General features: G+C 45.6%; 1 protein-coding gene across 1 annotated transcript in view; it reads right to left on the bottom strand.

The window, feature by feature from the left end:
* The window catches only part of LOC144489903 (cullin-4A-like), a 32,831-nt gene extending 16,215 nt beyond the window's left edge, over nt 1-16,616 (bottom strand). Inside the window, exons 1-5 of the mRNA XM_078207736.1 lie at nt 16,294-16,616; nt 10,963-11,032; nt 10,763-10,836; nt 6,301-6,463; nt 6,135-6,224 (exon numbers count right to left, since the gene is read on the bottom strand). Of these exons, the coding sequence (XP_078063862.1) occupies nt 6,135-6,224; nt 6,301-6,463; nt 10,763-10,836; nt 10,963-11,032; nt 16,294-16,478 (582 nt within the window). The 5' untranslated portion in view covers nt 16,479-16,616. The remainder of the gene's footprint in view (nt 1-6,134; nt 6,225-6,300; nt 6,464-10,762; nt 10,837-10,962; nt 11,033-16,293) is intronic.
* Between the last annotated feature and the right edge of the window lie 11,296 nt (nt 16,617-27,912).

Raw genomic sequence — 27,912 nt, 5'->3', positions numbered from 1 at the left:
GGGAAGACACGTGGGTCACAGTTAGGAGGAGTAAAGGTCAGAAGGGTAATGTACCAGAGAGTATTCCAGTGGCTGTCTCTCATAATAGGAAGGGCTCGGCGACAGGTATGAGAGGGGAGGGGAGTGAGCAATTAGTGGAGGGGTCACCTGTGGTTGTCCCCCTCCAAAACAGGTACATTGTTTTGGATAGTGTGGAGGAGAATGACTCTCCAGGGGTAAGCCACAGTGACCAGGTCACTGGCACACAGTTAGGCTCTGGCCCGGAAAGGAAAGACAGGGATTAGGAGAGCAATAGTGGTGGGGGACGCGTCGGTTAGAGGCACAGACAGGCGATTCTGTAGGTGCGAACAGGACTCCAGGATGGTAGTCTGCCTACCTGGTGCTGGGGTACTGGATGTCTCCGAGCGGATAGGAGGCATATTAAAAGGGGAGGATAAAGAAACGGATGTCATTGTACACATTGGTGCAAATGACGTAGATAGGAAGAGCAGGGGGATCCTACGAGAGCAATTCAGGGAGTTGGGAAATAGGCTAAAAAGTAGGGCCTCCAGGGTGGCAATCTCTGGGCTGCTCCCAATGTCTAGGGCCAGTGAGGCTAGGAATAGGGAGATAGTACAATTGAACGCTTGGCTAAAGGACTGGTTCAGGAGGGAGGGCTTCATATTCCTGGATCACTGGGAAGTTTTCAAGAGAGGAGGGCACCTGGACAAGAAGGACGGGTCACAACTAAATTGGAAGGGCACGAATATCCTGGCTGGGAGTTTTGCTAGTGCAGTTTGGGTTTAAACTAATATGGCAGGGGGGAGGGGATCAAAAAATTATGTCTACAAGTGTAGAGGCTGGGGACGAGCTTGGGGCCAGGACAAGGCTGGCAAAGAAAAAGAGCACTCTGGGGGAGGATGACCTCACTGGGCCTGGAGGTCTGGAGTGCATCTACTTCAATGCAAGGAGCATAGCAGGTAAGACAGACGAACTTAGGGCCTTAATGCTTACGAGGAACTTGGATGTGGTTGCGGTGACAGAGACTTGGTTGAAAGAGGGACAGGACTGGCAACTGAATATTCCGGGGTACAAGTGTTTTAGGCGAGACAGAGGAGGGGCCAAAAGAGGTGGGGGAGTAGCAGTATTAGTTAGAGAGCATATTACAGCAGTGCAGAGGGAGGACAATTCAGAGGGGTCGTGTAACGAGTCACTGTGGGTGGAGCTCAGAAACAGGAAGGGCGCAGTCACTATGTTGGGGGTATACTACAGGCCCCCCAACAGCTCAAGGGAAGTGGAAGAACAGATATGTCAGGAGATAATGGATAGGTGTAGGAAAAATAGGGTCGTTGTCGTGGGAGACTTCAATTTCCCTGGTATAGACTGGAAATCGCGTAGGGCTGGGAGTCTGAATGGGGAGGCATTTGTAAAATGCGTACAGGAAGGTTCTTTGGAACAATATGTAGATAGCCCGACGAGAGAGGGGGCTATACTGGACCTAGTACTGGGGAATGAGCCCAGTCAGGTCTTCAAAGTTTCGGTAGGGGAACATGTGGCAAATAGTGACCACAATTCTGTTAGCTTTAGGATAGTGATGGAAAAGGATGAGTGGTGTCCCAAGGGTAAGGTGTTGGATTGGGGGAAGGCTAACTTTAGTGGGATTAGGCAGAAATTGGCAGCTGTTGATTGGGAGAGGCTGTTTGAGGGTAAATCCACATCTGGCATGAGAGAGTCTTTTAAGGAACAGTTGTTAGGGCTGCAGGATAGGCATGTGCCTGTAAAAAAAGATAGGAAGAGTAGGATTCGAGAACCGTGGATAACCAGGGAAATTGAGCGACTGGTCAAAAAGAAAGAGAGGCGTATGTTAGGTTCAGGCAGCTAAAAACGGAGGGAGCTCTGGAGGAATACAAAGAAAGTAGGAAAGAACTCAAACGAGGAATTAGAAGGGCAAAAAGGGGTCACGAAATGTCCTTGGCAGACAGGATTAAGGAGAATCCCAAGGCATTTTATTCATACGTTAGGAACAAAAGGTTGTCAGGGAAAAAATCGGACCTCTCAGGGACAAAAGTGGGGAATTATGCTTAGAGCCCAAAGAAGTAGGGGAGATCCTAAATGAATACTTTGCGTCGGTATTCACAAAGGAGAGGGAGGTGTTGACTGGGAGTGTCTCGGAGGGGAGTGTTGACCCGTTAGAGAAAATCTCCATTACAAGGGAGGAAGTGTTAGGTTTTTTAGGGAATATAAAGACTGACAAATCCCCAGGGCCTGATGGAATCTATCCAAGGTTGCTCAGGGAGACAAGAGATGAAATCGCTAGGCCTCTGACGCAAATCTTTGTCTCGTCACTGGACACAGGTGAGGTAAACACACTAACAGTTTTAACAACACCAGGTTAAAGTCCAACAGGTTTATTTGGTAGCAAATTTGCTACCAAATAAACCTGTTGGACTTTAAACCTGGTGTTGTTAAAACTGTTACTGTGTTTACCCCAGTCCAATGCCGGCATCTCCACATCACAGGTGAGGTCCCAGAGCATTGGAGGATAGCTAATGTGGTCCCGTTATTTAAGAAGGATAGGAAGGATAACCCGGGTAATTATAGGCCGGTGAGCTTGACGTCCGTGGTAGGGAAGTTGTTGGAGAGGATTCTTAGAGTAGGATGTATGCGCATTTAGAAAGGAATAAACTCATTAACGATAGTCAGCATGGTTTTGTGAGAGGGAGGTCATGCCTCACTAACCTGATGGAGCTTTTTGAAGAAGTGACTAGAATGGTTGACGAGGGAAGGGCCATGGATGTCATCTATATGGACTTTGTCAAACGCTTTACTAAAGTCCCTCATGGTAGGTTGGTGCAAAAGGTTGGATCTCATGGGATAAAGGGGGAGGTGGCTAGATGGGTGGAGAACTGGCTTGGTCACAGAAGACAGAGGGTGGTAGTGGAAGGGTCTTTTTCCGGCTGGATGCCTGTGACTAGTGGTGTTCCGCAAGGCTCTGTATTGGGACCTCTGCTGTTTGTGATTTATATGAACGATCTGGAAGAAGGTGCAACTGGGGTGATCAGTAAATTTGCGGACGACACGAAAATGGCTGGACTTGCAGATAGTGAGGAACATTGTCAGAGGCTACAGAAGGATATAGATAAGCTGGAAATTTGGGCAAAGAAATGGCAGATGGAGTTCAATCCAGATAAAAGCGAAGTGATGCATTTTGGTAGAACTAACGTAGGGGGGAGCTATACGATAAATGGCAGAACCATAAAGAGTGTAGATACGCAGAGGGACCTGGGTGTGCAAGTCCACAGATCCTTGAAGGTGACGTCACAGGTGGAGAAGGTAGTGAATAAGGCATATGACATGCTTGCCTTTATAAGACAGGGCATAGAGTATAAAAGTTGGGGTCTGATGTTGCAGTTGTATAGAACGTTGGTTCGGCCGCATTTGGAATACTGCGCCCAGTTCTGGTCACCACACTACCAGAAGGACGTGGAGGCTTTAGAGAGAGTGCAGAGGAGGTTACCAGGATGTTGCCTGGTATGGAGGGGCTTGGTTATGAGGAGAGATTAGGTAGGCTGGGGTTTTTCCCACTGGAAAGATGGAGGATGAGGCGTGACCTAATAGAGGTGTATAAAATTATGAAAGGCATAGATAGGGTGAACGGTGGGAAGCTCTTTCCTAGGTCGGTGGTGACGTTCACGAGGGGTCATAGGTTCGGGGGGGTGGGGGGGGGGGAGGTTTAACACAGATATCAGAAGGACGTATTTTACACAGAGGGTGGTGGGGGCCTGGAATGCGCTGCCGGGCAAGGTGGTGGAGGCGGACACACTGGGAACGTTTAAGACTTATCTAGATAGCCACATGAATGGAGTGGGAATGGAGGGATACAAAAGAATGGTCTAGTTTGGACCAGGGAGCGGCGCGGGCTTGGAGGGCCGAAGGGCCAGTTCCTGTGCTGTACTGTTCTTTGTTCTTTGATTCCTACAATGGAGAAGGAGGCCATTCGGCCCATCAAGTCTATACCAACCACAATCCCACCCAGGCTCTATCCCCACAACCCCATGCATTTACCCGAGCTAGATCCCCTGACACCAAGGGAGAATTTGGCATGGCCAATCCACCTAACCTGCACATCTTTGGACTGTGGAAGGAAACCCACGCAGACAGTGCAAACTCCACACAGACAATGACCCAAGCCGGGAAGATCAGAAGGATCTTGGGGTCTGGGTTCATAGGACACTCAAAGCAGCTTCGCAGGTAGAGGCTGTAATTAGGAATTGAGTTTAGAAATTGGGAGATAATGCTGCAGCTGTATAGGACCCTGGTCAGACCCCACCTGGAGTACTGTGCCCAGTTCTGGTCGCCTCATTACAGAAAGGATGTGGAAGTCATAGAAAGGGTGCAGAGGAGATTTTCAAGGATGTTGCCTGGATTAGATGGCATGCCTTAAGAGGATAGGTTGAGAGAGCTAGGTCTTTTCTCCTTGGAGAGGCGAAGGATGAGAGGTGACCTGATAGAGGTGTATAAAATGTTGAAAGGTATTGATAGAGTGGATTCTCAGAGGCTTTTACCCAGGGCTGGAATGGTTGCCACAAGAGGTCACAGGTTTAGGGTGCTGGGGAGTAGGTACAGAGGAGATGTTAGGGGTAAGTTTTTCACTCAGAGGGTGGTGGGTGTGTGGAATCGGCTGCCAGTAGTGGTGGTGGAGGCGGATTCGATAGGGTCTTTTAAGGGACTTTTGGATAAGTTCATGGAAGCTAGTAAAATAGAGGGTTATAGGTAAGCTGAGTAGGTAGGGACATGTTCGGCGCAACTTGTGGGCCGAAGGGCCTGTTTGTGCTGTAGCTTTTCTATGTTCTATATGTTTGGATCATTTTCTTTAGAGCAGAGAAGGCTGAGGGAGGACATGATTACGGTGTATAAGATTATGAGGGCTTCCCTATGCACCCATGACTCCAAATCCAGCATCCACCTGAGTCACTAACACTAACTAACTACAAGCCCCTAGCTAAGGGGACCACTCAATTCTAGTCATTTCATTGATAACCTCCTAAATGATGATTGTTCTGGTGGCAGTGTGCTTACAAACCTATCACCATAGAGAAGGTTGACAAACTAAATACAACCAAGACCACGCAGGTAGTGTTTACATTGATTTTACATACTCTCTCCATTTAGAGACATGCCTCATTTTGGCAATTCTGCAGAACTTAAACTGGAGCTCTTAGTAGCCTGACTTAGGAACCTGTTTCCAGTTAAAAACCACACATTCTATCCATACTGAGTAACAGTAAGCCTCTTGTTGCCTTGTCTGGTTAGTATGTGTTAGGTTGCTGGCTTGAATGGCTACCGGCTGCTGAGTCAGAAATATCTATTTGGACACAATCCAGTAATAGTAGCAATATGATGTCCAACTCCTGACTTCCTTCCTTCCTTCTAAGCAAATGAGAGTGCAGCACAATTTATGAATTGGCTTTCCATGAACAACTCATACCTCAAGCTTGCAATTCAAATTGCACCAAGCCGAGTGCCTTCACTGAGTACCGAGTACCTTGCTGTCATGCTAATAATATTCAACAAGCACCTCATGACCAAAGTGTTCTCAGCCTGCTTCCACTTCTTGTTATGGCCATTTGTAGGCAGCCAGTTTACAATGTGCACTTGTGTCAGGTGAAACCACCATACACCAGGGAAAGCCATGTTCTATTAAAGTGTAATCTTACTTTAGTTCAGCCTCAGACTTTTAACATTCATGAATGACTCAATTCATTATCCAGTGTTCTGTTCTAAAACTCAGTACATTGTGAGAGGAGAAGGGAAGCAGAAAGAAGCAGATGCAGCTCTGCCCTTTGCACATGGAGTCGTCATCAACCTTCCCCAGAAATATCTTCAGCACCAAGTGAATCTATTTTCTTCTGCTCACTATTTTCTAAAACCCAGCTAACTACATTCCACAAGGGACATTGCAGAAAAAGAAGGGCCACCACTCACTGTGTGCTTTGATCCAAGTAAGTAATTACTCGGTCTGCTTCTTCTTCCAGACGTTTGTTTACATGGTGAAGATACTCCGACACCTAGATTTAGAACATTAACATTGAAAGAGAACTGGTTCCAAGTAGAACGCTAGTTAAGAATCTTTGTTAAGAGTCTCTGGTACTTGCCTCCCTCTCTTGCATTAATCTTTGTCCTTCTGCTGCATATAAACAATTGGTATCTTCCAAAAAACGATGTTCAAAAGATTCCTGGTAGACCTGTTTGATGCAAAGTGTAACTAGTGGAGGCTTCCAAGAAAGAAAATGTCAATTTGAGTGTTAAAATCTCCCTTACCTGCAGGTCGGACAGCATACTCAGCAAACTTCGGATCAAACTTCTGTCCACAACTTCCCCGTTTCGCTCTTTTTCAATCAACAAAAGTATCCCATCAATGGTTTTGCTTTGTACAATTCTGTCGTTGATGACATGGGTTCGGAAAAGCTCTAAACCTACATCCCTGCAAGTGTTGAAGCACATGATAATGACAAACAACTTAATATTTTAAAACTGCAAAAAACACATTCTGCACAGGGGAGCGATGAAACCATGACAGTGATTAGCACTGCTGCCTCACAGTGCCAGGAACCCAGGTTCAATTCCGGCCTCGGTCACTGTCTGTGTGGAGTTTGCACATTCTCCCCATGTCTGTGTGGGTTTCTTCTGGGTGCTCCGGTTTCCTCCCACAGTCCAAAGTTGTGTGGGTTAGGTGTATTGGCCATGTTAAATTGACCCTAGTGTCAGGGGGATTAGCAAGGTAAATGTGTGGGTTTATGGGAATAGGGCCTGGGCGGGATTGTGGCCGGTAAAGACTTGATGGACCGAATGGCCTCCTTCTGTACTGTAGGAGTTCTATGACCAGAACAAATGTGGTGCAATGTCAAATTTCTATGACATCATCTAGCACAAACATTGTGCAGTTATAATCTATAGATACATTTATCAGTTTAGTTTTTAAGCGTTCATTTTAAGAAATAAATTGGTTATATTTTCGATGTGTTTTCGATATTGTGTAATTTTTGCCAGTTTGTATTCAGCAACTCAAAAAGCTGGGAAGAGGGAACACAAGTGAGATGGGCAGGTGGAAAAGGGAAATGAGGGATAAGAGAAAAGGGGAAAGAGAAAATCAGGGAGGCTGGAGGAAAGGAGTTGGGGAGAACGAGAGAGATGAAAGAGAAAGAGAGAGAAAGATTTGATTTGATTCATTATTCTTGAATGTATTAGTAGAAAAGTATTGTTTCTTGCGCGCTATACAGACAAAACATACTGTTCATAGAGAAGGAAAGGAGAGAATGCAGAATGTAGTGTTACAGTCATAGCTAGGGTGCAGAGAAAGATCAACTTAATGCGAGGTAGGTCTGATGGTAGAAGGGAAGAAGCTGTCTTGGTTGGTACGTGTCCTCTTTTGTATCATTTTTCCAATGGGAGAAGGTGGAAGAGAGGGTGCATGCTGGCTGCTTTGCCGAAGCAGCAGGAAGTAGACAGTCAATAGGTGGGAGACTGCCTTGAGTAATGGACTGGGCTTCGTTCACGACCCTTTGTAGTTTCTTGCGGTTAGAATGTCAGTGAGAGAAAAATCAGGAAAGAAATAAACAGAAGTAATTGGGGACTATGCTGCAATGAGAATGCGGAAGATTAACTAAACAGGGAGTGAGGGAGAATGAGAATATCCTACATTTTGGAGATTGTGATTTTTGGTTGAAGGGGAGATTTGATAGAGGTGTATAAGATTTTGATGGGTATAGATAGAGTGAATGCAAGCAGGCTTTTTCCACTGAGGCTCGGGGAGAAAAAAACCAGAGGGCATGGGTTAAGGGTGAAAGGAGAAAAGTTTAAAGAGAATATTAGGGGGGGGCTTCTTCACGCAGAGAGTGGTGGGAGTGTGGAATGAGCTGCCGGATAAAGTAGTAAATGTGGGGTCACTTTTAACATTTAAGAAAAACTTGGACGGGTTCATGGATGAGAGGGGTGTGGAGGGATATGGTCCAAGTGCAGGTCAGTGGGACTAGGCAAAAAATGGTTCAGCACAGACAAGAAGGGCCAAAAGGCCTGTTTCTGAGCTGTAATTTTCTATGGTTCTATGGTACGTGAAGTGACCTCTGTGTATTAACCAGTTTAGATGCTGGTCTGATTGTGTATTTTAAACATCTCTTTTTAATCTAACAACAAAAATGTGAATGAGCATTCAGATATATCCTCCAGCGAGGATATATCTGAAAGCGAATCAGAGAAAATGGGGGAGGGCATCAAACTTGGGGTTGGGGAGGGGTGCAGAATTATATCAACAAACAACAATAGGAACGACAGACTTGCATTTATGTAGTAACAGAGCGATCTTACAAATAATGAGCTGGTGGTCAAATAATTTGTCTGGATGATGTTGGTTGAAGGATGAACATGGAGAATAAATATTCAAAGAAGAGGAGTGGAATCTGTTATGTGGACATGGGAGTGCAGATGGAGCATCAGTTTAAGTCTCATCAGAAAGATGGCTCTTCCAGCAGTGCAGCACTCCCTTCGTACTGCACTGCAGTGTTAGCCTGGGTTATATTCACAAATCTGTGGAGTGGATCTTGAACATTCGGATTCAGATCCGAGAGTGCAATCCAGCTGAGCCTCAGCTGACAACTCAATGTCCCAACCCACCAACTGCCACCAAAAGTATTGGAAGGGCACCAAGTGCTTCTTAGTCAGCTCCCCCAGAGCTCTCAGCAAACCTCTCTGTTGGTCAATTATTCACAACCATATCTGAATCAGTGCATTCATACACACTCCTGCATCTATCAGCAAAATATACAAGCAGTACTAACAGGTCAAATGAAGAATTCAGGAGAAATTTCTGTCATAAACATAGAAACTAGAAGCAGGAGTAGGCCATTTGGCCCTTCGAGCCTGCTCCGCCATTCACCTTGATCATCGAACTCAATATCCTGTTCCCGCACTTCCCCCCCATATCCCTTGATCCCTTTAGCCCCAAGAGTTATATCTAATTTCTTCATGAAATCACAATGTTTTGGCCTCAACTACATTCTGTGATAGTGAATTCCACACATTCACCACCCTCTGGGTGAAGAAATTTCTCCTCACCTCAGGTCTAAAAGGTTTACCCTTTAAACTGCATTATAAAGAGCCTTGAATGTAGCAAAGCCATCTCAAAGTGCTTCTGGGTCAGGGCAAATGTAGTTTTTTTTAATGTATTTTTTTAAATGGCAATAAGCCATATGAAACAGATAGTACAATTGCTTCCAACACAAACCTCTATTGCTAGTAAAAAGGAAAATGAAGATGACATAGGCTAAAGATGCTCTCTAAGGTGTAACAGAATTCACAAAAATGAAGCACATTTAAGGTGTGCAAAGCACATGATTAGTGATTCTATGAGAGATGTGGTCTGACTGGTTCCTCAATTATCCACCAGATAATTATAATAGCCAAAGTATGGCTTTGTCAAAGGCAGATCGTGCCTTACGAGCCTGGTGGAGTTCTTCGAAAATGTGACTAAACGCACTGACGAAGGGCAAGTGGTAGATGTGGTTTATATGGATTTTAGCAAGGTGATCGATAAGGTCCCCCATGCAAGGCTTCTAGAAAAAGTGAGAGGGCATGGGATCCAAGGGGCTGCTGCCCTGTGGATCCAGAACTGGCTTGCCTGCAGAAGGCAGAGAGTGGGTATAGATGGGTCTTTTTCTAAATGGAGGTCGGTCACCAGTGGCGTGCCCCAGGGATCTGTTCTGGGACCCTTGCTGTTTGTCATTTTCATAAATGACCTGGATGAGGAAGCGGAGGGATGGGTTGGTAAGTTTGCCGACGACACGAAGGTTGGTGGGGTTGTGGATAGTCTGGAGGGATGTCAGAAGTTACAGAGGGACATAGATAGGATGCAAGACTGGGCGGAGAAGTGGCAGATGGACTTCAACCCAGATAAATGCGTAGTGGTCCATTTTGGCAGGTCAAATGGGATGAAGGAGTACAATATAAAGGGAAAGACTCTTAGCAGTGTAGAGGATCAGAAGGACCTTGGGGTCCGGGTCCATAGGACTCTAAAATCGGCCCCGCAGGTGGAGGTGGTGGTTAAGAAGGCGTATGGTGTGCTGGCCTTTATCCAATCGAGGGATTGAGTTTAGGAGTCCGGGGATAATGATGCAGCTATACAAGACCCTCGTCAGACCCCACTTGGAGTACTGTGCTCAGTTCTGGTCGCCTCATTACAGGAAGGACGTGGAAAAGATTGAAAGGGTGCAGAGGAGATTTACAAGGATGTTGTCTGGAATGAGTAGCATGCCTTATGAGGATAGGTTGAGGGAGTTCGGTCTTTTCTCCTTGGAGACACGTAGGATGAGAGGAGACCTAATAGAGGTATATAAGATGTTGAGAGGGATAGATCGGGTGGACTCTCAGAGGCTTTTTCCCAGGGTGGAAATGGCTGCTACGAGAGGACACAGGGTTAAGGTGCTGGGGGGAAAGTACAGGGGAAATGTTAGGGGGAAGTTTTTCACACAGAGGGTGGTGGGCGAGTGGAATCGGCTGCCGTCAGTGGTGGTGGAGGCAAACTCAATAGGGTCTTTTAAGAGACTCCTGGATGAGTACATGGGACTTAATAGGATGGAGGGTTATAGGTAGGCCTAAAAGGTAGGGATATGTTCGGCACAACTTGTAGGGCCGAAGGGCCTGTTTTGTGCTGTAGTTTTCTATGTTTCTATAATCACCCTTGCACCCAAAGTTAACAATCGCACATAGCCCTCTTCCCCAAACAACTCACCAGATCGACGGTAACATTGAACTCTGCAGAACATAGGTTCGGTCGAGAAACAAGAAAATGCTTCTGATCATTATCTGCAGGTTAGTGGAGATAATAAAAAGCAAAAATGGTTGTGCAACAAGAACTGAAATATTTTTCTTGAGGATACATTCCCCAAGATCAGAAATACATAATACTGTATTCAAACAGCAGCTACTTACCATTTGTCGACAGTGATCTTGCCAACATTTGTTAATCTTCTTCAGAAACAGACTGCTATCCAATGAATCCGTGGAAGCAAAGTCAAGGAAAAGCAGATCATCCCCAATCATCCTCAATTAGTTATAGATCATCCCATTACTAAAATGTTATCCCTCATTGAAAATCGATCAGACCTAGTTATTAACAAATTATCCCTATTGACAAAGAGAATGAAGTTTTTAAAACGGATTTATTAGTGTCACAACTAGGCTTACATTAACACTGCAATGAAGTTACTGTGAAAACCTCACATTGAGAGTCCTCGGGGGCCAAAAGATCATTCCAGACCCCACGTTCCTGGCATGGCTCCCCGCCGTGACAGCTCCCCTCCGTGATGGCACCCCCGCAGCACCACCTGACCGTTGCCAAGGTGCACCCCCCCACCCCCCCCAAGGTTCCACTACCCTTCCCCACGCCTAGGCCCCACCACCTCTCCCCGCACTGAGGCCCCGCTGCGCCACAGCCCCTCCCCACATTGCCGCTAACACCCCTCCCCGCGCCGCTGCCCCATGCTGCCGCCAACTCTCCCCAAGCTGACGCCCCACTCCGCCGCCCCTCCCCCCTCCTTGTACCACCACACTGACGGGGAGGGCTCCATCACCCCTCCCCACACTGCTGCCCCTTCTTGCTGCCAACGCCCCTCCCCGCACCACTGCCGCCAACCCTCCCCAAGTCGACGCGCCGTCGCCCCTCCCCGCCACAGCAACCATAATGCCATACTCTATTTGTCACATAATGAAACAGTCCATCAGGTGAAATGAACATGAAACACAAAGGGTACTGTAATGAGCTGAGGTGTCAGATACAAAAGGGTTTATAGTTTCTAACATAACTCTGCCACTTAAAATAGTCTGCTTATGACTGGTGAGTCTTTGCAACAACTACGGGCAGATTATCCCAGTAAGTTTACATTACTGCAAAGGAATGCTTACATACCCACTGCACAGCAAGAGTGCAAAGAGAATGCAGTAAACAAAGCCACCTCATGTCATGTTAGGCAAGATTTGGACTTCACTGCTGAATAGGGACATGATTTGCAAGGCTAAAAGTGCTGGGAAAAATCATACCCGTACATAGCACTTAGAAGAGCATGATCGGTATAAATACGATCAGAAATATCGTAATCACAAATATATCCAGGGCAATTGAGGCAAATAGTACAGATGCATTTAGGGGGAAGCTACATAAACAAGCACATATGAGGAAGGCAGTGGGAACCTATTTGGGCATTCTTTTCCTAGACATATTGCTCGCTAATATGAAAATGAGAGGCTCTTATAAACAACTAAGAAGCACAGGACTGCAAGATGTGGAGAATGAGGAGAAGACCTGCCCTTGGACAGATTCCTACTATACAAATACACGAAGGAGAAAAGAACACAGGATATTTGGATAGGATGAGATGAAGAGGGATGGGAGGAGACTTGTGAAACTGGCATAGACCTGTGATGACTTCAGCCAGGCTAATGAGGTTGGCTTGCTAGAGTATGAAAAGAGCTACCTGATGAGTCCTAATTGATGGTTAAATCAGGGCTCCCTATTTAAAGCAGGTGTGTCAGTCTCTCAGCCTGCATTTAGCAGGGAGCAACTGGAGAGCTGGCTGTACAGATGTATGGTGTAAATAAAGTAACTTGGTGACAAGACTTCCACCTGAGTGAGGACCTGTACGTAAAGTTGGCAGGATGACTCCTATTCACAAAACTGGACATGAGCCACGCATACCTGCAACTACAGCTGGACGAGGATTTGCAAAGATTCGCCACAATAAATACGCTGAAAGGCCTCTTCCAGTACAAAAGATTGCCTTTCGGAGTTTCATCAGCTTGTGCCATATTCCAAAGGACCATGGAGAGCATCCTGCAGGGGTTACCACAGGTTGCCAGTTACCTAGACGATGTTCTCATTACGGGTAAAACAAGGGCGGAACATCTGCAGAACCTGGAGGAAGTTCTTAGGAGATTTGCAGTAGCGGGAGTGCATTTGAAAAGGAAGAAATGTTTCTTTTTAGCACTACAAGTAACCTACCTTGGGTACAAAGTGGATGCGTCGGGCCTACATCCTCTGGAGGATCGGATGCAAGCAATGAAAGACTCCCACAACCACCCAGGAGCTACGGTCGTTTTTAGGACTGGTAACATACTACGGGAAATTCATAGAATAGGGCCTCAATTCTGGGTCCCCTCCACCAGTGGCTAAAAAAGGGACAAACCTGGGAATGGTCGGCCCAACAGGACAGGGCCTTCAAGAAAATTAAACAGCAACTCTCATCCAAAAATGTATTGGTACATTATGACCCCAAGAAGGAATTGGTACTCACCTGTGATGCGTCCCCACATGGGAGTTGGCGAAGTCCTGGCACACAGGTGGCAGAATGAACAAGAGCAGCCAATAGCGTATGCCTCCAGGACCCTGGCAATGGCAGAGCGAAGATATGTCCAAATTGAAAAGGAAGGACTGGCGGTAATCTTCGCAGTTAAAAAATTTCACCAGTATTAAATGGGCAAACGTTTATGATCGTTACAGATCATAAACCCTTGCTGGGCCTATTGAAGGAAGACAAAGCCGATAACGTCAGCCCGGATCCAGTGTTGGGCATTATTGCTGGCACCGATTGGAGCACCGACCAGGGACTAGAGTAGTAAATGCAGATGCCTTAAGCCAGCTACTGTTATCGGAGACCCCACTATTGGTACCCAGAATGGAGGAGACCGTGATGACATGAAACTTTCTGGATACCCTCCCGCTGGATGCACACAATATATGCCAGTGGACGCAGAAAGACCCTGTATTGGCAAAGGTAAAGCACCTAGTGCTAACAGGGCAGCTGGAAAGACCGGGTCCATCCACTGTTCCACCCATACTGGAGCAGAAGGGAGCAGATCATGGTGGAAGATGGGATCCTGCTGTGGGGAGCATGGGTCATCGTCCCAAGGAAGGGCCGTCGGGCCATACTGGCCGAACTACACCATGGACACCCTGGAGTATCAAAGATGAAAAAGAAGACCAGGTGGCCTGGTCTGGACGCAGACATAGCGAAACTGGTAGGACAGTGCCAAAAGTGCCAACAGGGGCAGAATGCACCACCGGCAACTCTGCTGCACCCGTGGGAATGGCCAGGTATACCATGGTCGCGACTCCATGTCGATTTTTGCAGGCCCGTTTATGGGGTCCATATTTCTGGTGATAACAGATGCCCATTGACGTCTATAAACCAAACTCATCAAACACGACGGCAACAGTTGAGAAACTGTGCACCTCGTTCGCAACGCACGGGATCCCAGAGGTATTAGTTTCCAATAATGGTTCCGTGTTCACCAGCCTGGAGTTCACAAAATTTATGAAATCAAATGGGATCCGGCACATCAAGATGGCACCTTACCACCCGGCATCAAATGGGCTAGTGGAGAGAGCAGTCCAGACGTTAGAGGCCGGGTTGAAAAAACAGCCAGCGGCCTCATTAGAGACAAAACTCTCAAGGTGGTTATTTGACTATAGGAGCACTCCCCACGCCACCACGGGAACTGCGCCAGCAGAGTTACTGATGGGCAGACGGCCCCACACCAGGCTGAGCCTGTTGTTGCCAAACCTGAGAGGAAAGATGGAAAGACACCAGGAAGCCCAATGCAGGGGCCGTAACAACACTCGCCGAGAGAGGCACTTTGACGTGGGGGAGAGTGTTTTGGGACAGAAATTATGCAAATTGACCCACCTGGGTAAGCGGAACAGTCGAGTCCAGGCCCGGAATCCTCCCGAGTACGTGTAGGCGAGGCAGTGGTAAGCAAACACCGGTACCAGGTCCGGGCCTCAAGCTCTCCACCCGTTCCAGAGCCGAATGCGCCTTGCAGCCCTAGGGACGAGCAGTGCCTCCCTCGATAAGCCAGTACCGCCTCCCCTGCATCCTTGATGGGGACCTCAGAGTCCGAAATGGACACAGGAGATGAAGCTGCAGTGAATTCCCCTACCACCTGAGGTGGACGAGAACCAGACCTCCGGCGTTCGCTGCGGAAGAGATGAGCACCCAACCTTTACACACCGCCGACATCAGAGGCCGAGTTGGAGGATCCTGACCCGGCTCTCAAGCGGAGGAAAAGACCCCCGAGGGAAGCAAACCGAGGGGATTCCTCGGACTGGGTGTGTGTGTGTGAGATGACTTCAGCCAGGCCAATGAGGTTGGCTTGCTATTGAAAAGAAATACCTGATGAGTCTTAATTAATGGTTAAATCAGGGAGCCTCATGCTCCTTATTTAAAGCAGGTTGTCAGACTCCCAGTCTGCATTCAGCAGGGAGCAACTGGAGAGCTGGCTGCGTACAGATGTATGGTGTAAACAAAGTAACTTGGTGACGGGACTTTCACCTCTGTGGAGTTATTACAAGACCAATTGGTTCAAATGCACCATTGAAGAAGTTTAGTATTTCAGCATTCTCTCCTCAAAGCTGGACAAACTTCCTCACTCAGAGCCTGGGTTCAGTTAGGAACAGAATGTCTTTCAATGAAATTAGCTCAGAAACGTGGCCTAGCAGGTGCAAGCTGCTTGGGTGATTAAGAAGCGTGCTCTACAACAAATCCAATATGAAAAGTTTAAAATAACTTGTTCCTTATTCGAATGCAAAACGTTTTAACCAAACGTTGGTGCATTTTCAATACTCAATGTGAAGTATGCTCGTGTTAAAATATCTCCCATTAACAGATTTATGATATGAAAATTATGAAAGATCTAATAGAAACATATAAAATCCTGATGGGACTGGACAGGCTAGACGCAGGAAGAATGCTCCCGATGTTGGGGATGTCCAGAACTAGGGGTCACAGTCTAAGAATAAGGGGTAAGCCATTCAGGATTGAGATGAGGAAGAACTTCTTCACTCAGAGAATTGTGAACCTGTGGAATTCTCTACCACAAAAAGATGTTGGGGCCAGTTCATTAAATCTGTTCAAGAGGGAGCTGGACGTGGCCCTTGCGGCTAAAGGGATCAAGGGGTATGGAGAGTAAGCGGGAGTGGGATACTGAAAGTGCATAATCAGCCATGATCATATTAAATGGTGGTGCAGGTTCAAAGGGCTGAATTACCTACTCCTGCACCTATTTTATGTTTCTATGCTACTTTGAACCCAATTGGATTATTTTCATACAGGAACATGCTTTCTGCCAGAATTGTACTTACCTGCAAGTTTCAAAGAAATCAAAGTGGAGAATGCAAAACTGTTAGGTGTACAGCACTAAGTAACAACAATCATATCTAATATAATATAAATTGCAGACAAAGAACATCATAGGGGAGAAAAAGGATATTCTCGGAACTGCAAAATCTGTGCCTTGACATGGTCTTCACATACCTGTCTCAGTTGTTTGTACAGCGTTGCTGACACATTATAGGAACACAAGTTCTCAACAGCCTGCATATTACAGAAAAGCCCATTATTACATGAAGTAGATCTCAATCTCTGTACAGAAAAAAACACATACAAAACAGTCATCCACAACCACAGCACAACAGCACCTTAGCGCACTGTCAAAGCACAGGAACTAGTGAATAACAAAAAGACGCACTAATTATCACTGATTTGGAAAAGGGAGAGGAGGAGGCAGACACTACTTGACACCATCATCTTGTCTCAGAATTTTTTTTATCTCATTAAAACACCCTTCTTTTGATTAAACTCCCTCCTAATATTTTCTCTTTATATTTTTGTCCCATTGATCACATGAAGTGCCCTGGGATATATGAGCTATATAAACACAAGTTGTTGCTCTGTTAAAAGGTAAACAAGTAACTAATATATTCTGGGATGGTGAGCTACTTGAGAATTTAAACCTTTTGTGTCATTAAAGATACCGGATTTTAACAAAGTACTCTGAGCACTGATTGATGGCATCTGCCACACTATTATTAAGGTAATATATAGGTTATGGAACTGGCCTTGCAGCCGGAATTCAAATTCCACCATAACAAGTTGCCAATTGAATTCAATCCATGTGGCTAACTGTGGGCTGGCACCAGGAAAAAGATTTTTTTAAATTGCCAGATGTTCATCAAACCCACTGGTCCACGAATGGCTTTTAGAACAATGAACCGACACACCCTGAAATGTTAACCATTTCTCACTCCACAGATGCTGCCAGATCTGATGAGTATTTCCATTATTTTGTTTTTATTTCAGATTTCCAGCATCCGCAGTATTTTCCTTCTGGAAATTTACTTTACATCTTCACAGTTTGGCTTACATGTGATTCCAGTTTCAATTGGCATTGCTGACTCTCAATTCCAAAAGCAAATAACACCGAGACCCAGACTAAAGACTAACAAGATGATTAAAGAGTGATACTGGGACCAAAACAGTTAAATTATGAGAAAAGGTTCATAGACTAGTCTTGTATCCATAGGATCGGTAGGAGGTCATTTAGTCTCTTGAGTCTGTTCGACCCACCATTCAAATGAAATTGTGGTCAATTTGTCACCTAACTCCACTTGTGCCTTTTCCCCAAATCACTCAATAACTTTATCAGATTTAAAATTCATAATTGACCCAGCATTAGTTGCTGTTTGTAAGAGAGTTCTTGACATTTGCCACCCTGTGCATGTAGAAGTGTTTCCTAACTACACTGAGAGACTTCCTCAAATTCTTTAGGCAGTTGACTCCCTAACCAGCAGAAATAGATGACCAAAACAAGGTGGGTAAATAGAGTTTAGAGATCAGCCATAATCTAACAATGATGGAAGAGGGGCTGAATGGCCGCCTCTTGTCCCCATGTTTCTTGGAGGAAAATCAACACAAGTCAACTTGGATTGCAATAGTCCACTTAACTCAGAATTCTTTCAAGCGCAAAGCATCTAGAAGCTTAGCCAAGACTGAATCACCTACAAATACCCACTCACCCTCTGCTGGAAAAGTAGCTTAGTGGGAAAAAACCCAACCAGAATCACTGGTGACTGTGACTTTCAAGCCCAAACTGGGACTACAGAAGGATGGTCCTTCACAATAGGATTCAAAAACACCAACAGGAAACCAAAGTGAAAAGAAAGCAAATTGCAATGCTGGAAATCAGAAAGAAATACATTGTGCAGCTGTCTGCAGCAAGAGGGTATTAGAAAACTTACAGGCTCAGCAAAAGGAACTTTAACACAGATAAATGTGAGGTACAGCACTTTGGTAGGGAAAACGAAACATCACCTACACCTTAGAAAATAAGAAAGTGAATGGAGTAGAAGAGCAAAATGACCAAGTGAACAAATCATTAACAGTAGCATTACAGGTTAACAAAGCAATTAAAATTTCTAGTGGTACAGAATTCAAAAGTTGTGAATTACACACTAAAACAAAAGTAGTTTACTGTGGATGCTGGAAATCTGAAATAAACACAAAGTGCTGGATAAACCCAGCAGGTCCGGGCTGGATAAAGCCAGCAGGTCCAGTACAGGGTTAATGTTTTAAGTCCATTCTGATCCTTCTTGGAACTCAGCAGTGAAGTCATGTTAACATTGTATAGCTCCCGAGTCAGGCTGCATGTAAGCAGTACTGTGCAGTTCTGGCCTCTGTTATAAAAAAATAGGTGGTATTGTATTCAGTGAGGAAGGTTATCAAAATTTGCAGCAGGATCTTGATCAGCTGGGGAAGTGGGCCGAGAAATGGCAAATGGAGTTCAATACGGATAAGTGTGAGGTGTTGCATTTTGGAAAGTCAAATCAAGGTAAGACTTTCATGCTGAATGGTAGGACCTTGTCGTGGAACAGAGGGACCTTGGAGTTCAGGTGCACGGTTCTCTAAAAGATGGAGTCACAGGTAGATAGGGCAGTGAAGAAGGCTTTTGGCACGCTGGCCTTCATCAGTCAGGACATTGAGTATAGAAGTTGGGAAGTTATGTTGCAGTTGTACAGGATGTTGGTGAGGCCGCACTTCGTGCATTGTGTTCAGTTTTGGTCGCCTTGCTGTAGGAAAGATGTTATTAAACTGGAGAGAGAGCAGAAGAAATTGACAAGGATGTTACCAGGACTCAAGGGACTGAGTTATAGGGAAAGATTGGACAGGCTAAGACTTCTCTCTTTGGAGCGTGAGGGGTGATGTTATAGAGGTGTATAAGATCATGAGAGGCATGAATAGGGTGAATACATTGTCTTCTTCCCAAGGTTGGGGAATCAAGAACTAGAGGACAGTGGTTTAAGTTAAGAGTGGAAAGAATTAATGGGAGCCTGAGGAGCAACATTTTTACACAAAGGGTGGAATGTACGTGGTATGAACTGTCGGAGGAAGTGGTTGAGGTAGGGACATAGACAATATTTATAAGGCACTTGGACAGATAAATTGATGTTTTTAATTTATTTATTAGTGTCACAAGAATGCTTACATTAACACTGCAATGAAGTTAATGTGGAAATCCCCTCATCACCACACTCCACCGCCTGTTTGGGTGCACTGAGGGAGAATTTAGTAAGTCCAATGCACCTAACCAGCACATCTTTGGACTGTGGGAGGAAACCGGAGCACCCGGAGGAAACCCACGCATACCCAGGGAAGTGTGCAGACTTCGCACAGACAGTGACCCAAACTGGGAATCAAAACTGGGTCCCTGGCACTATGAGGCAGCAGTGCTAACCACTGTGGCACCGTGCTGTTTAGAAGGATATGGGCCAAATGCAGGCAAATGGGGTTAGCTTAGATGATCATTTTGGTTGGCATAGGCCAGTTTGGGCTGAAGGGCCTGTCTCCATGCCATAGATTCTATGATCATAAAAGCACAGGAGAAAGTGTAAAAAACGCCTAAAAGACTGATACCCGAACTCAAAAGTTACAATTGGAACTTTTCTCTTTAGAAAGTGAAAGACTGAAAGATCTTTAAAATTATGAATGAATTGTACAGGGCCACTGTGAACAGAGTGTTTTGATTCCAAAACTAGGGCTAGAAATGCAACATCATCACCAATAAGGAGAAATGTCTTTACTCAGAGTCATTAGAGTGTGGAACTTGCTGAATAGCATGTCATTGTGGAAAGGAGCTTAGATGCTCAAGTACGTGAAACAAAAGGGTATAAGATTCGATTTGATTTATTGTTACATGTATTACTGTACAGTGAAAAGCATTGCATCTTGAACACTATACAGACAAGGCATACCATTCATAGAGAAGGAAAAGGAGAGAATGCAGAATGTAGTGTTATAGCCATAGCTAAGGTGTAGAAAAAGATCAACTTAATGTGAGGTAGGTCCATTCAAAAGTCTAATGGCAACAGGGAAGAAGCTGTTCTTCAGTCGGTTGGTACATGACCTCAGACTTTTGTGTCTTTTTCCTGATGGAAGAGTGTATGTCCGGGGTGTGTGACAGAGTCAATGGGTGGGAGACTGGTTTGCGTAATGGACTGGGCTTCCTACACGACCCTTTCTAGTTTCTTGCGGACTATCTCCTTCGTTTTGTTGACATCCTCATGGAATCATACGTTACAGATAATGTCCGAGACACCACCATCACCATTCCAGGGTGTCCCATTGGCAGGACAGGCCCAGCAGAAGAGGCAGTGGTATACTGTTGGGAAGGAGTTGACAATATCAACTCTGGACCCCACGAAGTCACATGGCACCAGGTCAAATATGGGGAAGGAAATCTCCTGCTGATTGATTATCACGTACCATCCCCCCATAGCTGCTGAATCAGTACTCCAAGTTGAACACCACTTGGAGGAAGCACTCAGAATGGCAAGGGCGCAGAATGTACTCTGGGAGGGGGGGGACTTCAATGTGCATCACCAAGAATGGCCCAGCAGTACCATCACAGATCGAGCTGGTCAGGTGCTAAAGGTGCTAGACTGAGACTGTGGCAGGTGGTCAGAGAAAAGAGAGAAAAACAAACTTGACCTTGTCTTTGTCCTTGACCAACCTGCCAATGCAGATCCATCTGTCCAAGATACATCATCAGGAGTGACCACCATACCGTCCATAGTATGGTGGCTATGTGACACAACCACCATACTAAATGGGATAGACTTTGAACAGATCTAGCAGTTCAATACTGGGCACCCATGAGGCGCTGTGGGACATCAGCAGCAGCAGAATTGTACTCGACCACAATCTGTAGCCTCATGGCCCACCATATTCCCCACTCTACCATTACCATCAAGCCAGGGGATCAACTCTGGTTCACAGAATTATAGAATCCTCCAATGCAGAAGGAGGCCATTCGGCCCATCAAGTCTGCACCAACCACAATCCCACCCAGGCCCTATACCCATAACCTCATGCCTAGTCAGTCCCCCTGACACTAAGGGACAATTTAACAAGGCCAATCCACCTAACCCGCACATCTTTAGAGTGTGGGAGGAAACCCGAGCACCCAAAGGAAACCCACGCAGAATGTGCAAACTCCACACAGACAGTGACTCAAGCCGGGAATCGAACCCAGATCCCTGGCGCTGAGAGGCAGCAATGCTAACCACTGTGCCGCCAATGAAGAGTGCAGGAGCACATGCCAGGAGTAACATCAGGCATACCTAAAAAGGTGTCAACCTGGTGAAGATGCAATGCAGCAAGTAATAGACCGAGCTAAGTGATCCCACAACCATTAGACCATAGAATCTCTAGAGTGTGGAAGGAGGCCATCCGGCCCATCAAGTTTGCACCGACTCAGACAGAGCATCCCATATCCCTGTAACCCCACATATTCCTATCAGCTTCAAAACGATGACCATCATTCTAGTACCAAAGAAAAGCCAAGCAGTTTGACTTAATGACTGTCGCCTGATGGCTCTGACATCAATCAATATGAAGTGCTTCGAAAGGCTAGTCATGGCATGAATCAATTCCAGCCCCATGGACTACCTGGATCCACTACAGTTTGCCTATCGCCGCAACAAGTCCACAGCAGACACCATCTCCCTGGCCCTGCACTTAACCCTGGAACACCTAGATAACAAAGACACCTATGTCAGACTCCTATTTATTGGCCTTCAACACCATTACTACGAAACTCATCTCCAAATTCCTTGGCCTGGGCCTCAGCTCCTCTCTCTGTGACTGGATCCTGAACTTCCTAACCCACAGACCACAATCAGTAAGGATAGGCAATAACACCTCCTCCACAATCATCCTCAACACTGGTGCCCCACAAGGCTGTGTTCTCAGCCCCCTTATACACCTATGACTGTGTGGCCAAATTCCCCTCCAACTCGATTTTCAAGTTTGCTGATGAGATCACCGTATTGGGTTGGATCTCAAACAATGACAAGACAGAGTATAGGAATGAGATAGAGAATCTGGTGAACTGGTGCGGCAACAATCATCTCTCCCTCAATGTCAACAAAGCGAAGGAGATTGTCATCGACTTCAGTAAGCGTGGAGGAGAACATGCCCGTCTAGATCAACGGGGATGAAGGAGAAAGAATCAAGAGTTTCAAGCTTTAGGTGTGCAGATCCCCAACAACCTGTCCTGGGCCCCCCTTGCCGACACTATAGTTAAGAAAGCCCACCAACGCCTTGTCTTTCTTAGAAGACTAAGGAAATTTGGCATGTCAGCTACGACTCTCACCAATTTTTACTGATGCACCAGAGAAAGCATTCTTTCTGGTTGCATCTTGCATCTTCTGCTCTGCCCAAGACCGCAAGAAACTACAGAAGGTTGTGTAATGTAGCCCAATCCAACACGCAAACCAGCCTCCCATCCATTGACTCTGTCAACACTTCCCACTGCTTCGGCAAAGCAGGCAGCATAATTAAGGACCCTACACAGCCTGTCTTCTGTCGCGAAAAAGATACAAAAGTCCGAGGTTATGTACCAACCAATTCAAGAACAGCTTCTTCCCTGCTGCCATCAGACTTTTGAATGGACCTACCTTGCATGAAGTTGATCTTTCTCTACACCCTAGCTATAACAGTAACACTACATTCTGCACTCTCTTGTTTCCTTCTCTACGAATGGTATGCTTTGTATAGCGCAAGAAACAATCCTTTTCACTGTATGCTAATACATGTGACAATAATAAATCAAATCAAACATTCATCATGGTTAATCCATCTAAATTACACATCTTCGGACATTAAGGGGCAATTTTATCATGGCCAGTCCACCTAACCTGCACATCTTTGGACTGTGGAAGGAAACTGGAGGAAAACCACGTAGACAAAAAGAGACTGCAAACTCCACGCAGTCACCCGAGGCCAGAGTTGAACCCTGCTCCCTGGTGCTGTGAGGCAGCAGTGATAAACATCGTGCCACCCAGATCTAAACTCTGCAATCCTGCCACATCCAGCCGTGAATGGTGGTGGACAGATATTCCCATCCTCAATGATGGAGGAGCCCATCACATCAGTGCAAAAGATAAGGCTGAAGCATCTGGCATTCAGCCAGAAGTGCTGAAAAGATGATCCATCTCAACCTCCTCCAGAGGTCCCCAGCATCACAGATGTCAGTCTTTAGCCAATTCAATTCACTCCACACGAATATCAAGGAACAGTTGAAGGCACTGGATACTGCAAAAGCTGATAATATTCTGGTAACAGCACTGAAGACCTGTGCTCCAGAACTTCCTGTACCCCCAGCTAAGATATTCTAGTATAGCTACACCTAGCCAGGAAATTGCTCAGGTATGTCCTGTACACAAGAAACAGGACAAATCCAACCCGGCCAATTACTGTCCCATCAGTCTACTTGCAATCACCAGCAAAGTGATGAAAAGGGTCAACAAAAGTGCTATCATGCGGCACCAACTCAGCAATAACCAGCTCATGGATGCTCAGTTTGGGTTCCGCCAGGGCCATTCAGTTCCTGACCTCATTATAGCCTTAGTTCAAACATGGGCAAAAGAGCTGAATGTCAGAGGTGAGGTGAGAATGACTGCCCTTGACAGCAAGACAACATTTGACCGGGTGCGGCATCAAGGAGCCTAGCAAAACTGGAGTCAATGGGAATTGGGGGGAAACGATCCGCTGGTTGCAATCATACCTGGCACAAAAGAAGATGGCTGTGATGATTAGACGTTAATCCATGTAAGTTCCAGGACATCACTGCAGGAGTTCTTCAGGTAGTGTCCTAGGCCCAATCATCTTCAGCTGCTTCATCAATGACCTTTCTTTCATCATAAGGTCAGAAGTGGAGATGTTCGTAGATGACTGCACAATGTTCAGTCAACTTCTGTCTCCTCAGTTATTGAAGCAGTTCATGTCCAAATGCAGTAAGACTTGAACAATATCCAGGCTTGGGCTGACAAGTGGAAAGTAATAATCGCGCCACACAAGTCCCAGACAATGACCATCACCAACAAGGGAGGATCTGACCATCGCCCCTTGACATTCAGTGTCATTACCATTGCTGAACTCTGCACTATCAACAGCCTGGGGACTTTAATTGACCAGAAACTGAACTCATAGAGTCATAGAGGTTTACAGCATGGAAACAGGCCCTTTGGCCTAACTTGTCCATGCTGCCCTTTTTTTAAAACCCCTAAGCTAATCCAAATTGCTTGCATTTGGCCCATATCCCTCTATACCTATCTTATCCATGTAACTATCTAAATGCTTTTTAAAAGACAAAATTGTACCTGCCTCTACTACTACCTCTGGCAGCTTGTTCCAGACACTCACCACCCTCTGTGTGAAGAAATTGCCCCTCTGGACCCTTTTGTATCTCTCCCCTCTCACCTTGAACATATGCCCTCTAGTTTTAGACTCCCCCACCTCTGGGAAAAGATATTGACTATCTACCTTATCTATGCCCCTCATTATTTTATAGACTTCTATAAGGTCACCCCTCAGCCTCCTCCACTCCAGAGAGAAAAGTCCCAGTCTATCCAGCCTCTCCTTATAACTCAAACCATCAAGTCCCAGTAGCATCCTAGTAAATCTTTTCTGCACTCTTTCTAGTTTAATAATATCCTTCCTATAATAGGGTGACCAGAATTGCACACAGTATTCCAAGTGTGGCCGTACCAATGTCTTGTACAACTTCAACAAGACGTCCCAACTCCTGTATTCAATGTTCTGACCAATGAAACCAAGCATGCCGAATGCCTTCTTCATCACTCTGTCCACCTATGCCTCCACTTTCAAGGAGCTATGAACATGTACCCCGAGATCTCTTTGTTCTGTAACTCTCTCCAACGCCCTACCATTAGCTGAGTAAGTCCTGCCCTGGTTCAATCTACCAAAATGCATCACCTTGCATTTGACTAAATTAACTGGACTAGCCATCTAAATACTGTGATGGCCAGAGCAGGTCAAAGGCCAAGAATCCCCCACGCCTGTCCACCACCTACAAGGCATAAATCAAGAGTGATGGAATGTTCTCCACTTGCCTGGATGAGTGCAGCTCCAAAAATACTCAAGGAGCTCAACATCGCCCAGGACAAAGCAGTCTGCTTGATTGCTATCCTTTCCAAACATTTAATCTCTCCACTATCAATTAACAATGGCAACCATGTGTACCATCTACAAGATGCACTGCAGGAACTCACCAAAGATCCTTAGGCAGCACTTTCAAAAACCATGACCACTACTATCGAGAAGGACAAGAGCAGCAGATACCTGGAAACACCACCACCTGGAGGCTCCTCTCCAAGTCACTCACCAACCTGACTTGGAAATATATCTCCATTTCTTCACTGTCACTGGGTCAAAATCCTGGAATTCCCTCCCAACAGCATTGTCGGTGTACCTAGGCCACGGTGGCTACAATGGTTCAAGAAGGCAGCTCACCACCATCTTCTCAAGGGCAATTAAGGATGGGCAATAACTGCCAGCCTAGCCAGCAATGCCCACATTTTGTAAAATAAATTTTAAAAAACAATCTCCAATTATAGTGTAGGGTAGGGGAGAGATTGAGAGATAACATGCAAATCATTATGCGGCGGAAACAACATAGCAGAAGAGCGCACTATGAGAGAAGAAGGTGGATATAGAGAGAATGAAAAGTGGGTGGGATTGAGGTCGGTGCAGACTCCATGGGCCGAATGGCCTCTTTCAGTGCTGTAGGGTTTCTAAGATTTCTAAGATAACTTAAATGTGGGAGTTCTGAAAATAACAGAAATCCAAATGTTGGTTTATGCTCAGTGGGAATATGGAGTGGGATTGGGAATGGGAACGTGGAGGCAACGGGATCGCTGGTGAGACCTGTGGCTGAACCCTAATTTAGTAGAGTTGAAAGAAGCAATGGATAAAGTCTAACAATTTTTCTAAAAGTCTGAGCTTGATGAAGTGTCGATTCCAACTTGAAAAGATTGTAATTTGACAGAATGCACCTGGTCCAGACGAATCTGGTATTTGGTTAATGACTGTAACATATGAGAAAGTTATATTACTGCAAAAGGGCGGCATGATAGCACAGTGGTTAGCACTGCTGCTTCACAGCTCCAGGGACCTGGGTTCGAGTCCCGGCTTGGGTCACTGTCTGTGTGGAGTTTGCACATTCTCCTCGTGTCTGCGTGGGTTTCCTCCGGGTGCTCCGGTTTCCTCCCACAGTCCAAAGATGTGCGGGTTAGGTTGATTGGTCATGCTAAAAATTGCCCTTAGTGTCCTGAGATGTGTAGGTTAGAGGATTAGTAGGTAAATATATAGGGATATGGGGGTAGGGCCTGGGTGGGATTGTGGTCGGTGCAGACTCGATGGGCCGAATGGCCTCTTTCTGTACTGTAGGGTTTCTACGTTTCTTGGGGCATTCGTCTAGGATTCTAACCTATATTTTGACCAATCCCGATGAAATAGTATAGATGGAGTGCTGATCAGCATTTAAACTTTGCTAAACCTGAGCTACAAGTGCCTGGTAAGGTCAGGGAAATATAAACCCCTGATAAACAGACTTACAAGGCTATGGGGGATAGGTCAGGGAGTGGGACCAGGTGAAATACTCTTGTAGGGTACATACACGATGGGCTGAATGGCCTCCTTCTATGCTGCATAATGTTGGGATACAGATGATACGAAAAATGCAGCTCCTCAGGAGGATAGAAATGATCCTGTTGATTATGGAGAAAGGGACGAGAAAGGAAGGCATTCCAGAAGCTCTGTCTTGGAAAGTAGAGAATTGAGGCTAAGCACAACACAGAAATGGAAAGAGAAACAGGGTCTTTTCAGTAGGTGAGTTGGGAAGTAGCGCAATCCAGGTAAAGAAGCTAACTCAAGAACAGGAAGAATTCATCTATCTTTCAAGATATCATCATGGACTTCCTGACAAGGTTCAGACACAATTTTTTATCCAGACACGAGACTTTGTAAGTTCAGCACTGGCTTTTGAGACACCAAATATTACACTTTCAAGACGTCAAATATTACACTTTCAAATATGATGCCCTCGGAAAGTGTAACCAGCAAAGACTGACCATAAAACACAATACAAAATAGGTCTCTAAGGTTTTAGCAGCTCCTATTGCTATGATCATTCCCTCATGCCATATTAAATTGCACAGTATATAGCAATGCAAAGTTTAGATCAACAAACAGACTCAATGTTCCTGTTCCATTCTATTTTACAGCTTTCATTGCTATGTCCCTTTGATATGGGAAGAAGTCTCACAACACCAGGTTAAAGTCCAACAGATTTATTTGGTAGCAAATACCATAAGCTTTCGGAGCACTGCTCCTTCGTCAGATGGAGTGGAAATGTGTTCTCAAACAGTGCACAGACACAGAAATCAAGTTACAGAATACTAATTAGAATGCAAATCTCTACAGCCAGCCAGGTCTTAAAGGTACAGACAATGTGGGTGGACAATGTGGGTGTCTGTACCTTTAAGACCTGGCTGGCTGTAGAGATTTGCATTCTAATTAGTATTCTGTAACTTGATTTCTGTGTCTGTTTGCACTGTTTGAGAGCACATTTCCACTCCATCTGACGAAGGAGCAGTGCTCCGAAAGCTTATGGTATTTGCTACCAAATAAATCTGTTTGGACTTTAACCTGGTGTTGTGAGACTTCTTACTGTGTCCACCCCAGTCCAACG

The sequence above is a fragment of the Mustelus asterias genome, unplaced genomic scaffold, assembly GCF_964213995.1.
Source record: "Mustelus asterias unplaced genomic scaffold, sMusAst1.hap1.1 HAP1_SCAFFOLD_2659, whole genome shotgun sequence".
NCBI classification, from domain to species: domain Eukaryota; kingdom Metazoa; phylum Chordata; class Chondrichthyes; order Carcharhiniformes; family Triakidae; genus Mustelus; species Mustelus asterias.
The sequence above is the reverse complement of the archived record's forward strand: the minus strand, read 5'-3'. Positions and strand labels throughout refer to the sequence as shown.